At 41.4% G+C, this 15,296-nt stretch overlaps 1 protein-coding gene across 1 annotated transcript in view; it reads left to right on the forward strand.

Annotated features, from left to right (window-relative positions):
• Window positions 1-2,617: 2,617 nt before the first annotated feature.
• MOB2 (MOB kinase activator 2) overlaps window positions 2,618-15,296 on the forward strand; it is a 107,486-nt gene continuing 94,807 nt past the window's right edge. Inside the window, exon 1 of the mRNA XM_056492753.1 lies at window positions 2,618-2,784. Coding sequence (XP_056348728.1) covers window positions 2,768-2,784 — 17 coding nt within the window. The 5' untranslated portion in view covers window positions 2,618-2,767. The remainder of the gene's footprint in view (window positions 2,785-15,296) is intronic.

Raw genomic sequence — 15,296 nt, forward strand, 5'->3', positions numbered from 1 at the left:
CAGCTCTCAACCAGTGCTGAGTCACTTTTGGGACTGCAGTGTGTTTCTTCAGGGGTTGTGGGACACAACAGAGCCTTCTAACAGACAGGGACTGCCCTCAGGTCCATGCTGTCTTGTACTTTGGCTTTTATACTGAGCCCTGCAGAGCTTTATACCACCGCCAAATCCTCATGTGAGATGTTTGACTGCCCCAAATCCCATGCTCTGGCCTGCATGGGATCCCCTCCAGCTTCCCATCAGTTTCCAAAAAGCTTTGGTGCTGCTGAGGAACATCTGGAAACAAAGCCACGCTATGCCTGGAGGCCAGGAGGAGCAGAGAATGCACTTTATTTTTTTTTTATTCCTGTTATGCCAGCCAGGCCAGAGGACATGGGTACCAAACAAGGAGGAGAGGAACAAGTGAATGCAGTATTTCTTGCTGTGTGCCACAGGCCAAAAGCCCTGCAGTCCAAGTCCCACAGGCCCACGGGGCACACGTTCTGTCCAGACTGCCTGTCAATAATCTCACATTGTAAATCCTGTTAGACATGAGTAAGCTGTGGAGCAGTAATCCAGGGAAGAGTCGATGCAAAACCCTGCAACGTCAAGCACTATAAACCCCCGCGATCCTCTGCACTTCCTACCACATCTGTTTGCCAGGGACCAGCACTTGTTAAGCACCTTCTATTCATGTCCTACAGGGCATGCAAGCCCTAAACAGGGAGAGCCCTTTCCTTGTCCAGGTGCACAGGGCTTAGCACAAAGGAGCCCCACAGCCTTCCAGGCTGTTGCCAAATAAATAATCACTGTGATGCATTTTGTAGAGGACTTGTAAGGGGAGTTGCAGGACAACCACTGGACACTGCTCTAGGATTGGAATGCCTTTTGCTCTTCAGAGCTGCTCACAGAGGGGCCTGGCTGAACTGGGATGAACGTGAAATGCTTGGTCTGACAGAGGGACTTCTGCGGTTTCCAGTGGATTAAGGAAGAAGAAAAAAACCCAAAACAAAACGGTAATGTCAATGGAAAAAATTCATAAAATAATCACCTTAGGTGAGATATAGATAAAGGCCTTGTGCCCTTGGAAGGTATGATACGAAAGATAAATGAAATAGATGTTCCTTGTCTGATTTTTTCTTGCACCAGTAATTCTTCTAGTGCCAGTTGCTGTATATTTTCCTTGATACAATCAGGAGGAAAACAGCTAATCTGACATGACAAACTCATTGTATCAGAAGTCATCTCTGCTTTAAAACATGTGTCATATGACTAAACACCCTAGTCCTGGTACAATGCATCCCACAGTAAATTTGGATGGAGCTCATCCTCAAATGCCCTGCTAAAAATACCCATAACAAAGGGCAACAAGAAAACATAATTCAAATGAGGGACATCTGTTCTCAAATGTTTGCAGATAATGACTGGATCGAGTGTCTGCATAAAGGATAATTATTTTCTGCAGATGGTTTGATCTGGTATTTCAAACACTCTAAAAATCCTTGCCCAAACCTCAGGATAGTATGGGGGTTTTGCTGTAAGACCTTTTTCCTGTCCTCCGCTACATTTCCTAAATGGAAGGATAAGTAAAACTAAAAACAATTAAAAGATAAAATGTATTAAAGAGAAATACGTCATTGGAACACAACTAACATGCATTTTCAAGTTCTGGCCTTCCATTTCTTATGTTACACTGCCATATACCCAGATAATTCTCAGGCTGAAGTTCTATTATAGGAGAATAGCAAAATAAATCTGTTACGTGTTGTGCAAAGAGATCCCCAGCAGATTTCAAAGGGAAGGTCCCTTCCCAAAACTACAGCACAATATGCTTTTTAATACAAAATAACTGTACCACCTTTCCTTACTATAGAGAGATACAAAACAAGAGAGATACAAAACAACCATGACAGAGAAACATTAAGTCACAGCCTCGCATAGAAGGTTCTTCCCTTGGAAAATTGGCGAGTGCAGGGAGTCCAATGACATATCCACCACTTTCCCAGAACACAGGTTTTATTAACACTCGTGTCCAAAGCATGGGATCACCTCCAGCAGCTCTGCCCCTGTAAACATCCCACCTGAGCAGGTGCTGATCAGGGAGATCGGTCAAGAGCACATCACTCACAGAGCCCCTGGAAACGCTGTGCATCAATGAACGCGGGGAAAGGATTTACATGTCAAAGTTAGGGCTGTGTAAACCTCAAAGAGTGCAGTGTTGGGCTGTCTGGGGATAGGCACCATCCCTTCAATCCCTAGCATCCCTAGCAGCCGTTCTGTCATTTTTGCAGGACTGTCTTGGGTGAGTCCCTGGTGACCCCTCGGGAATTCCATCACCGTCTCTAATTAATACAGTAATTTGCCGTGCCAGCGCTGCCCCAGAGGCCCTGATTCAGCGTGCCTTAGCGAGAATTAGAGCACTGAGGCCCGGGCAGCGGAGCTCCCGCAGAGGGGTCCGGGTGATGCCGGGGGTCCCTGGCCGGACTACATCTCCCGGCGTGCCCCGCGCGGCGGGGCGGTGGGGCGGCGGGGCGGCGCGGGGCCGCTTCCGGGTTGGCCCTGGCGGTGTGTTTACTTCCGGCCGCGCCAGTGCGCGAGTGTCAGCCCGGGGGGGGCACCCGGCGGCCGCCCCGCCCGCGGCCGGGGAGGGACCGACAGACCGGGGCACGGACCGACGGACGCAGCGGCCGAGGGAGGAGCCCCGAGCGCGCAGCGGCCCCGGCCCCCATGAGCGGGCGGTGAGCGGCGAGTCGGCGGCCGCGGGAGCTTCCCGGCGCGGCGGGACCCAGCCATGGACTGGCTCATGGGGTGAGTGGGGCCCCCTCAGCGTCCCTCCCTCCGGAGCTCTCCCGGCGCGGCCCCGCTGCCGGCAGCCGAGCCCCGCGTGCGGCGCTAATGACTAATCAGTTCTGCCGGCGGCAGCGGAGGGCGGCTGCAGCTCAGCCCCGGGCGTCCCTGGCGAGCGCTGCGCCCGCGGGCACGGCGCGGTGCGCAGCTGCCCTCGTCCTGTCCCGAGCGCCGGCTCTCTGGAAAAGTAACTTTTCCTTCCCTTCCTGCGGTATAGGCGGCCCAGGTGTAGCAGTTCTCTGTGCTTCCCACCCGTGCGGTGTGGGGCTAATCCCCCCGCGACAGAACATCGCTCTAAACCGAAAGGCGTGCCAAGGTTTAAATGGCTTTCTATGGGGAGGAAGAAGAGACCTCGGCAGAGATTAACGCCAAATCAGAGCCACGCCAGGGGGCTTGGATAGCCTGGGATTAATAGTGCTAATTACACAGAGACAGAAGGTAGAGAGCTGTTTGCTGCAGGTTGAAGGGCTGGAAACCTCAGTGCAGGAGAGGGAGATGCAGTTGATGGGAGTGACCTGATACGCTACCAGTATCCCAGACGAGATATTCTCGGTTGCTTCTTGCATGAATTCTGCTGGCGACCTGCACTCAGGTGAACTGTGAATAATTATGCTCCAGCAAAACTAGCGCTGCAGTGATAACCTGCTGCACTTAGTCTGTTCTTCACAGCAGTTCCCGAATGTGGTCTTTGCCACCTAGGTTGCCTCCTTTTCTAACGCTGATGTGCCTAGAACAGAAGGTAAACTCTTTTTGTCGCAGTGGATGGATGTGGTGTGTTTAGTGGGGTCATTTGCGTGTGTGTTGCCTTTTGTCTGCTGCTGATGTGTTTGGTGATGAGAGTGCACTTGTTACTTGCCTTCGCACGGGTCGCATCCAACTCTCGAACCAGCTGTCAATACCAAGTGTTACTGAGTCTGACCCCTCACTCACTCTGATGGAGGGAATGCTCATGGCTGGCTTTTCCTCCAGCAGGCTGAGCAGCAGAAGGACAATATTTGTGGCATGTCAAGGGGTCTGGGTGCCATGCACTGCGAGCCTTGTGTCTTGTAAGTCACAGGGCTGCACTCTGTTGATACATGGTGTCAATGAAAATAGAAATGACAAGCTTGTTTTGATGTCTTTTGTAACAACCGTAAAGCACAGGTGGTCTGTTACATTGACTTCGTAAAAGTAAAAGCTGCAGTGTCAAAGAGTGTTACTGTAATTACAAAAAAAGGTCAAACCCAGGACTTATGCAAGTTACTTGTATGACTCAAAATATTATATGCCCCACTACATCAGCTGTACTTATTCTGTGCAAATTATATTGTAAAGCAGAAAAGAATCAAGATTTATTTTAGCCAAACTCGCAGTATATTAGAATGATGCTTTTCTTATGAAAAACATTCTAGGCTTCTTGTAGTCACTACAAAAAAACAGGCGATTGTTCCGCACTTTTTTACCCAGGGTGGGTAGATCCGTCCATGTGTGGAAAAGACTTGCCTGTCTTCCCCATTGTAATGGGAATGGATCCTGAGTCATTTGTGTGTTACTCGCTTGTTCTCAGCTATTTCCTGATATGTTTCTCTCCTGACCAAACCCAGTATTGTCCCACTGATGCTCTTAATGTTTTCTCCCTTAAAGCGCTGTTAGTTCTATTTGTGCACATGTCAGGGGAATGGTTGTGTGTGATTATGGCAGGAAGGGGGAGCATTGATATTTTGAAGTGGGAAAGGCTAGAAGTCCTGGGGGACCCATTCTTATTTCTGGCCAAGTTATGCCTGCTGCTAGCATCTGTGTTTGTAAATGGAAACATCCGTCTTGCTGCTTGACAAAGAAACTGAGGACATTTGCCTGCCCAGGCAGAAGTTGGGGTAATGCCACTTGCTCAGCCTTTCTTTAGTGGGAGCTTCAGGTGTTTGGGTCTCTGATGTGAGGAGGACAGGGCTGATGAAAAACCTGCATAGTAATAGGAAAACAGGTCTCTCCCAGTAACACATTATTGGTGTCGATGCCTCTGGCAAGCACAATGTATTGGTCTGCTTCTTGGTGGTGTCTCTTTCCTAAGTGTCCTCACTAATAAAACCATTGTGATCATTCTTATTCCCTACTGCTTTGGGAAGGTGGTGGTTTGTGATTTCAGCTTTCCCAACCCCTGCAGAAGGTCTTGTGTGTCTCCTTACTGGCTGTGCTTTCTTAACTTTTTGCTGTGATAAACACCCTCTGTTTTGACTCTGTGTTAATGGAAGATGATCCTTCGAGTGCAAGTGTGTTAAATTAGGCAGCAGTAAGAGCTGTTCCTGTTCTAGATCTCGACCCTTGGAGCTGGTGTCGCGTTTATCTGATAGATGTTTAGAGTGAGATCTGCTTTATCCCTTCCTGGTCCTCCCCTTCTCTTGTGGTCCCTTGGAATGTGGGGGGAAGGGTAAGTTCTAATCATACCACAAAGAGCAGCAGCCCAAGTGTCTCTGATCACCTTAGAGTACTTAATATACAAAAAAAAACCCGGAAGCTGAGGCTTACAAATTCAACAATAGTGAATTTATTACGGATTAACAAACAGCTACAGGCTTAAGTGGTCACACAGCAGAACTTCTCTGGGTGCTGCCTTCTGTTCAGTCAAGTGCTTCAAAATCCAGTCAAGTCCTAAGGAAGAAAGCTGAAAAGAATGAGCTGCTGGCATGGTACGATCCTTGGTTTAGCACCAAAGTAAAGCCAGAGCCTTTTCTGTGGTTGATTAGTATATTTGACCCTTCCACTGAATGCAGCATTAATACTGATGTTGGTGAAACTCTATGGTTTCTTCTATGCATTCTGTGCATTAATAAAAAAGACCATTTTGAGCTTATTTGTTTTACAAAGGATATATTTTAAGTGCAATTTTGACTAGAGATCAGTGTTGCTTAATTGCTTTGCTCAACATTTGCCATATTACCTGCTTTGGAAGAGATTCCAAACTTTTCTGTTCTAAATAGCATTGAACTGCTCTTGAAGTTCAAATTAGCAATAAAGGCAGGCATTGTCCCTTCACTTATGAAGCTTTCTTTTCAAACTTTTTTAAAAATACCATAGCTGGATAGGAGTAAAACATATTAATGGTGCTAATAAATCTGATATGGTTTCATCTTCAGCAGTGCTGTCTGATGCTTTTTGCATTTTTTTCATAGGAGAGTAGTATCGAGTACTTTTGTGGTTTTGGTGAGCTGTTATGTAATAAGAGAAGAGAGAAACCAAGTATTTTACAAACAATTGCCTGTTAAATGCAATCATAATTTGAGCTTCATCTATTCTATAAACTTTGTAGTTTAGTAGGTTAATAGACTATACTGATTGAAGCTGAGAGAGATGCTTACACTGATTTGACAACAATTCACAGCTCCTTCTCCCAGCATTTTTTTATTAGAGTATAAGTGCAATAAAGAGAGATGCTGTTTGCAAAAGGGATTTCTTCTTCATTTAAGTTTTAGGTTTTGTTATCAATACAGTCATACCATCCATGCTTAGTTATTTGTTCTTTCATATGTTGTGATCTAGTGACTTGAACAGAAGGGCCTAAAATGATTGAAGGCTATCCTTTTCTCATATTCCACATCTTCAACTTTGAGGACAGTTAGAGAAAACTAATGTCCTGGAAAGATAAGGAAAATACAGGTGGCAGAAGAAACAAACTTCTGGTCAGGACACTTGTGCCTGAAGACAGCACAGATTATTTCTGTCTGCTCAGGTGATCTGTGGTCTGCAAGACAGAGCAACTAGCTACAGCTGTAAACTGAATAATGTCTAATAGAAACTAATAACCCTCACACTTGCAGATTTTACTTTGTAATGTCAGTTAATCCATTATAAACACCATATATATGTGCTGCCTTGCATAGTCTTCATCTCATCAGGATAGGTCATTGGAAAGTATGTTGTAGTGGAATAACACAGTAATTATGCAAATTCAGTCTTTTTGAATATATGCTATACTGGTGATTTTTTTGAAAACAGTGTAAGAGAACTTCTCAAGGTCAGCACACTGCTAGATTTGTTTAGTAGAGGAGACATGTATGTCATGCATTTATTTCATTCAGCTGTAACCGTCATGGACTTAAATTAAGCTGGCAGTTTTTTCATTTGTTTTGCATATAGGATTTTGCTACACTACCCCTGTGGTAATTTTAAAGGCTAGAAGAAAAGTAACACATAGTGCTGTTTTGTCTTCCATTCTGCATTTGTGGAAGGGTCTTTAAGAAATGTTCTTATAAGGCCTTAAGACACTGTCCAGTTCAAAATGAGTTATGGTGAAATAGGAAGAATAATGTCATGCAGAGAAGTCCTAACCTTGAGCCGGAACAGCTGAGGATGACATGTGAACAAAGCACACCAGTGTTCTAGTTCTGAGTCAATAAAGACCCAGTATGCTGTTTGTCACCTGTTAGACTAAACCTTTGTTGCTTTTGAGTGGGGTGCACTAGGATATCTCGAGTTGGAAGGGAGCCATAAGGATCATCAAGTCCATTAATTGTAAGGAGTGGACCTTGTAGAGGGAGCAGTGAAAAATCCAGCAAGCTTAGCTGTCAGATTGGCTGGTGCATCATACAGTTGAACCTGCCTTTATCTAGCAGACCTTTATATAAAAAGTAGGTAACGATTTTTATTCTGGGTACTGTTCAAAACTTACTAATTATAGAAAATATTTCTATTTAAAGGAAGAAAGGAATAACACTGGACATTTTTCAGCTGGCTGTAGCTGTAGGGACTGCTTTCCCCTTTTTTCCCTTTAGTCATATCCAGTGAAGAAAGTCTCCTGCCTTTATAAGGCAGTCTTCCCTCTAGAAACTGCTGCAACCTCTCACCTTTCACAGCTTGCATGGTGTGTATCTTTGTTCCATTTTTTAACTGACCTCACAACAGGTGTTTCCCTTGCATTCCATTCCCTGCAGATTCTTGGCTTCACATGCTATTTTCCCTACTTTAAGGGAGCTGAAAATAACTCAGAACGGGTAAACCAGACATGTAGGGTCCCATTGGGCAGAAAATATTCATATGTTCCTTATTTGATTCTATTTATAGGTGTAACATTACCTGTGAGGTCCCAGGTTGCTCTCCCCACATAAATCTATGTCTGTCTGTGAGCCACTGGCACTCCAGTCACCGCTTACTGATGAGACTTGGATATTACTTCAAAACCTTAGCAGACAGGAGCAGTGCCTCTGCTAAACCAGAACTTAACTGTGAAACAACTACATAATGCTGTCTGCAGGTAAAATTAGATCTCCATTAAATATTAACTTGTAATATTCATTAGTATAGTAGTGGAAATGTGCTGTTACTTTGAAATGTGAGTTTCAAGGGCTATTAGAGTCGTAGAAAAGGAGTCATGACTGTAAGAGAGCAATTTAGATTTTCCAGGTGCTGTTCCCTTATGTCTCCCTGGTTCTGAAAGCACTCGGTTATATTACTGAGATGTTCACTGCCAAGGTTCCTCTTTTGTAGTGCAGAACAGGTTGCAAATAACTGCAGAGCCTTGCTCCCTGAAGTGTCCTGGTATAGTTAATTATTGATTTCTTGGAGAAAATGCCAAATAAATCCTGCATTTTAAAACCTTTGTTGCTTTAGCAAACCACAGAATTTATCAGTAAGTTACTTTGGTGAGTACAGTGCACATGAATACTGGTTTTATTTTATTAGAGTAATCTTTTTCCAATATGCTGAGGGACAAGAAGAGTAGGTAATTTTCAAGGTCCCTAAGGAAAAAAGAACTATTAGTTTACTTAGAAAAAGAGTTGAATATTCTTCAAGTGTATCAATATTCCATCCTTGCATGTCTCTGTATGTTACCCTCTTCTCCTTTGCAGCAGCATCAGGATTCAGAAGACCATTAGGTTAAGATGCTCATCTGAATGAAAACAAATCTTCTTTCTTTTTTTCTTCTGTCTTGTTTCCTCTCCTTGGATTAGTTTTCAGCTAAATGAGTTCTTACAGCCTGTTGGTGTGACTACATGAATAATGTTGATAGTATGATGGTGTTTGTGAGAACAGAAATCTTAGGGAGCACTTACTTTGGTGGCAGCAAGGACTTAAATCAACTGAATGGAATCATGTAGTAATGTGATTATTAGTGGTAATTACTCTGAAAATAATTAGTGATCTATCTTCTGGTGATATATCCTTCTGCTTGAATGTTGGGAAAAACTGCAGAAAGTCTGAAAATAGGAGATGCCATGACTAGGCTAGTATCCTGGAGCAGGTAGTGGCATCACAGCACTGTCACAGTTGCTGTCCCACAGTGTTACATTCAGTTTATGGCTAAACTATAAATATACTCACTGTTATGAATAACTCAGACTTTACAATTGGCTGTAAGTCATGTTTCATCTACCTGAGAGAAGTGCTGGCTCTGTGGTGGCGTGACTGTGAAGGCAGGTGGTATTCTGGGTGCCTGGCTGAATCCAGCAGTCTGATTCAAGAGAGTGCTCAGAAGCTTGGTTCACGCATGATGGCCTACGTGACTTTGCCATATTTCACTGGCAGTTTCCATCTGTTACATCTGCTGGATGTGGGCCCAGGGAAAGCATACTTGAAAGAGTAAAATTAATAAGAGACTGCAATTTTTAGATAGCTGTGTATCCAAGTTTGAACTCAGTATTGTCAGATCTGCGTATTCTGCCATCGCTGATGACCTCTCTGACAACTTTAATGTGTGTTTTTGCTAGTGGAATACTACTGAAGTGATCTTGTCCATTGTTTTTTACCCTTTGTGGTTGGTGATAAGGTTGTGAAGCATTAGCTATGTCCTTAACTATACATGGAATGAATAAATCTGATTATTTAAATTTATTTTTGCAATCGTGTTTTTTAGAGTAGTACTGGAAAGTGTTATATCAAGTGAGACTTCTTGAGGGAAGAGCTGTTGCTTCATGGCCTTTTTCTGACACTTCAAACAGTTGCAGTCTAGGAGCTTCCCTGTTCCTGAGACTATGTGCAGTAATTTTAAGTAATTTAATCTTGCAGTTGGAATGATGGATGTAATTAAATGCCTAAAGAGCAGTGTGATAATTTTACCACTTGGAGGGGGAAATATGGCAATTTTCTCAAAAGTTAGTTTCCTTTTATTCTGCCAGCCAAGAGAAACTGGTCACGGTGCAAGTTTTTCATACAATCCGCAAACCTCTGTCCCTGATTGTGGAAAAAGAGTATTGAACGCACATGCACACAAAAAATAACCCCCAAACCAGGATTTAGGTACAATTTTCTGAAGAATGGCAGAAATGAAACTGGAATCAAGACAGAGATGGCTGTCATAGATCAAATTCCTTCTTACTCTGAACACTGAAGGAGTAAAGCCATTAAGCTAGAACGTAAGACTGCAGAAAACTCTAAATGATCCAGGTCTGGTAACTGGAGCTCTTCAGAATATATCTGCCTGCTTTTTGATTTCTTTTCCCCTTCCTTTCTGCACTGCTTGGGTTACAAAGGTATCCCTGAATATTTTTATCACCAATGTTCAGTGACTGGATCACTGTTGTCCCTCTTCTACACTGAATGTCTAAATTCTTGGGACCTTTACCTGAGAATTCTTCTAGTATTTTCACATAATTAACAGAATTTGTGTGAAACAGGTTGCATAGAAGTGATCTTGACTCTCATATTTTTTTCCTCACTGCTTCTGTTAATAAACTTCAGTCTAGAATTTCCTCATTTACAGAACTTTTGTTTTACATGGTTCTTCGTAAACTAGCATGGAGTTGCTCAGGAAAGGCTTTGTTCCTTCTTAATAAGTTATGCAAAACTGGATGGAGATGTTTTTTTATGAGGAGGTGTCTACTTTGCAGATGGGCTCAGGTTACAGGATTAACTCTGTGGTTTCAGGTTTGTGTCAGGTAAATGATAAATATCTTCTTTTTTTTCTTTCTTTTTTTTTTTTTTTTTTTCCCCAGTCAGTCTTCTGTCTGATGATATCCAGGTCTTGCTGGAATTCCAGTCTGCAAAACCTTCGTAATTATCATGTCTACAATAGTGTTAGTGTGTGGCTGTTCTCCATCAGATATAAAAGGAACCAAGTTTGTAGTGAGGGCTAATAACTTTTATTAGACCAACAAATGTACTTGGGAAAGAAATAAAAAGCTTCTGGGCATGCTTGTATCTCTTGTTTATGTTAATAGGCTGTTTTGAACAAAGCCATGTTAATACAGTACAATAGTACTGTAGTATCGTTAATATAGTACAATACCATGTTAGTACAGTTCCATGTCAGCTGAAGAAATCTCATCTGCTGGTTTAGGTGTGGACTGGTAACTTTTTAAGGAGTTGGCCAGCCTACATTCAAAAAGCCATATTTGGGTACTGGTCTTGCTATTTAAGGTTATCTGGATGTCTTCTAGGAAGGGAAGGAGGTTAGAAATGGAATCATTTGCATGTTCTGGTCTAAGGTATACAAATCTTAAGATAGCCCTAATTTTTTCCAATGTTGTCTTATTTTGTTGTGTAAGCCAGCCTTTCTTGGTTCCCTTGTAATTTCTTTTTGGGGTGCCTGGGCTAACCTGCAGTTCTGATGTTCTTGTAGTCCTGTCTGTGTCTCCTTTTTGTTGCAGCCAGATAGTACTTTTTTTCCCACAGTATTCCTAAGTGGGCATCTAACAGCAGTTGTTCTTACTGTGTCCCTTCTTCACTCGATTATTATGGTGCTATTGGTGATGAGTATTTTTGAAGACTAACCTGAAATTTCAGGGTTTTTTTTGGATGTATTTATGAATGTTTTGTATTAGGCATATGATAAGCTCTTAGCATATGGTCTGGTGTAGCACAGGTTTTAGCTTTGAGTTATGGGTGCTATTCAAATTGCTAAATTGGGTGATTTGCATTCTCATAACCCCAGAGTGTCTGTACTGAGGTTTTCTTCCCTTGCCCCACCCTGATGAATATGAAGGTACTGGTCTGAGTCACTTGAGCTTGTTGAGGCTTGAGCAAGTGGAGTAAAGTGCTATGAAAACTCATCTGAGAAAGGGGAGATTGTGGGCTCATGCTTGTAATGCACAAGCATTTAGGTATTTAACTGCAACTTTGTAGGTAATGTGGTTGGTTTGTTGGTTTGCCTTTTAAAGGGGACCTTTCTGTTTTCACACAGTACTCTAATAAGCTGGTAGTTTTTGTTTTGGGGTGTTTTTTTTTTTGTTTTTGGTGGGTTGTTTTGGTTTTTTTTTTTTTTTTTTTTAGTTTATAAGTATTTTTCCAGGCTGCTTCAGACAGGATATGCACAGTCATCCACTAAAATGTAGGCAGTTGCTATATGTGGTGTAACTTTTTAAGTGGGCAGGGTACTATTTGCATATTCACAGACTTGTATTTTCTCGTTAATGTTAATAGAATCAATGTTTCTGTTTAAATCAAGTTCCTCTTGGTTTTAGGTAGAGTGAAGACTTACCAGCTCTCAATGTTTGACTCCTTGGGAATACTGGCAAGGAGGCATCTTGTTAATGAAGAACTATTTTCTGCAGTTCATGAAACACATGCAATGTAATCTATTATCTTGCAGGACAAAATCACTTCCTGGGGTTTTGTTTTTTTCTGGTTGGTTGATTTGTTTGGGTTTTTTTTTTAGTTGTAGTCCATTCTATAATTAAAGAAGAAATAGTCTCACCTAGGAGATTTATGAATTCCAATATTTAAACATTTTATTCTGAAACATGGAAGTCATTATTATAAAATAAAAAAGTTGGCAAGAATTTCTTGAGAAGGAAGTAACTTTATTAAAATATACACATTTAAACACATTGGTTCTACTTGTTTAGGTGTGTCATCTATCCACAGTATTTCTGAACCAAGCTGGAAATGTAAAATAAAAGGTGTTAAATATTTCAGTAGGCATAATGATTTAAGCTAACATGGAGGTTGCTTAATTTCTGAAGGACACCTTCCATGAAGGTCTTGATGTGTTTTAAAAGATGCAATTCAAATTTGAATCCTTTGACTTCTTGAGTGCCAAAGCACTCTTCCAATGACAAGCAGTAGAAAAAAGAATTAAAAATTTGGAAAGCAAACCTGAGAATGCATGAGAGGTCTCAGCAGGTGATAGTCTCCAGTGCTAGAAACAGCCTTGCTGTCTAAGGAAGCAGATTTTGAGCAAAGAGGAAGCAAATATGGGAATAAGGATGGTGCTTATGCATGTTATAAAACTTTGCTAGCAGACATCATTTCCTGTCTGGGTTTAATAAAGGAATGATAATTATTTTCCATTATTACTAAGAGCTTGATTTATTTTTATTTTTTTTTTTAATACTGCACACAATAATATCTTATGTACAATCACTGTTGGTAATTGAAACGTAGCTGTCAAAACAAATGCCTGAAGAACTTGGCTCTGGGGAATTCCAGTACATGCCTGACCTAAAGAGTGGTTTATTGTTCATCCAGATAAATGTCTCTGGCCTGGTTTGTCACATGTTCCAATTTAGCAAGTAGAGACCTGCAGCAGGCTACCAGGTGATGAGGCTGAAATGTTCAACTTTGTGCAAAATTTTATCCTCTGCTGTTACCTTTGAAACTAGAGTTCAGTAACTGTTCCATGTTTTCTGCTCTTACTGTGTCCATCAATTTATGTGGAAGCCAAGCTGGACATAGTCAAGCTATGGAACAGTGGAGAAGGTTAAAGGCTGTTGTGATGGGGGAGCCAGACTGCAAGTGCAAACCAAATCCACAAAGATCTTTTTGTTCCTAGCAAAGTGAAATAGGAAGATGTTCTTTTTTTCCCCTATTCATCTTAATTCCACAATTCACTAACTTTTATCTTAAGCTTTTTTAGAATGGCACAAAGTTCTAGTAGCTCTACAGGGAGAAAGTTGATTAAAACTGTTTGGTACTGCTAACCAAACAATGGAGTAGATTGGTCAGTATTCCTTAAAATAAGAGGGATAATACATCCTAGACTTGGCATCTTTTTGATGAAAAATAATGCATTGTTACCAAAGAGTGATGCAAATATGAAGTTTCTTGAAGAGTCTAAGTAAAATCAACTGTCCATTTGTCCTTTTGCTGGTATATGCCAAAGTATATGGACTTGTTATATGTAAAAAAAAAAAAAAAAGGCAGGACTCAAGAGCTGTGGGAATAACTAATGCAAATTGGACTCATGTTCCCACTGAAAGTTATAATGTTCCTGCTTACAGGAACTCTCCCCGTGGCTTGTTCCTCTAAGATCCCTGGAGACTAGTGGTATGGGTGGAGTGCACAGGACATGAAGTAAAAATACTGTGTGATAAACCTGTCTAAAAAGGAGTCAAGTCTCTGAGGGAGACAATGGTTATCATATAGCCATGGGCTACACATTAACTCGTGGTTCCTAAAACAAATATTATTCTAGAGTGACAGCCAGCTAGTAACATGAAACTGTTACTTTTTAATCTCATTTTGTATTTGCTTTTTTTTTGTGCCAGTTTTTTGGAGTTTAGTAGTAAAATGACAATGTGAGTTTCATACGGTCTGAGTAGGTGCTCAGACTTTAAAAGAAAGAATGAGTTCTCCAATATGCTCTTGTTACAAAATCAAACACTGAAGAGCTTCAGGTTAGCTGGGTTTCAGTAAATACTTTTTCTGCTTCATCATATGGCAAAGCAACAGCAAGTTCAAAAACGAGGGGGAGAATAAGGCAAAAGTGTGTTTAAAGGCAATTGATTTGCCAGCATACTTTGACCATAAAGAACAGTTTTGGTGTATTGCATCACACTAGAAGGTTGAAATAATAATAAATAGGAAGAATTTTTGTATACAGCCCGTAGTTGAGCTGAGGATTTAAATTCTATGATTCACTAAGGTAAATAGTACAGTTCTGGAAAGATTAACAACATTAGCAAGAGTGCTAGCAAGGATAATGCTGGTTTTCAGTCTGTGCATCAAAACTGAGCAGTGAGTTGGGAAGAAATTTCTCTTAGGATATGGTGTTGGGCAATTAGCTGCATTTCCAGAGATTTATGGAGTCTTCTGAATCGTTATGGTGTTGGATACTATCAGAATGCAGTACTGGTCTTGGTAGGCTGTTTTGCATTATGATAGTTCTGAGATGCAGAGGTAGATATTCAGAACATATTTGCTTAACAGCACAGTAAAACCTAATCTTCTGTTTGCAAATGCCTCCCCTTTTCATGTACAGGAAGTTGAAATGCTTCACAAAAATCTGATTACTACAGAGGGAGAAGTACGTAACTCCCTTCTAAACTACCTCTTGTAACACTAATTTTCAATATCTGTTCCTCCTTACAAAAGTACTAAATGTACTGGTGTTTGAGTTTGGAAAAAAAAGCTGGTGTTTTTGTTTGAAAAACTTCAAGTACTCATGGAATGCCTTTCCTCATGATTTTTAAGTCATATACTACTTGTACATTTTCACCTCCAAAGATGTCAGGCAGAAAGATTGAAATTGATACTTCTTTTTCATTGTTTTAAGTTAATACCTTTTTGACTACGGCCAATTTTTTCAGATTTATTATTCATGAAGTCAGCTGTCTTGTTAGCATATT

Source organism: Oenanthe melanoleuca, chromosome 5 (genome assembly GCF_029582105.1).
Source record: "Oenanthe melanoleuca isolate GR-GAL-2019-014 chromosome 5, OMel1.0, whole genome shotgun sequence".
In the NCBI taxonomy this organism is placed as follows: Eukaryota; Metazoa; Chordata; class Aves; order Passeriformes; family Muscicapidae; genus Oenanthe; species Oenanthe melanoleuca.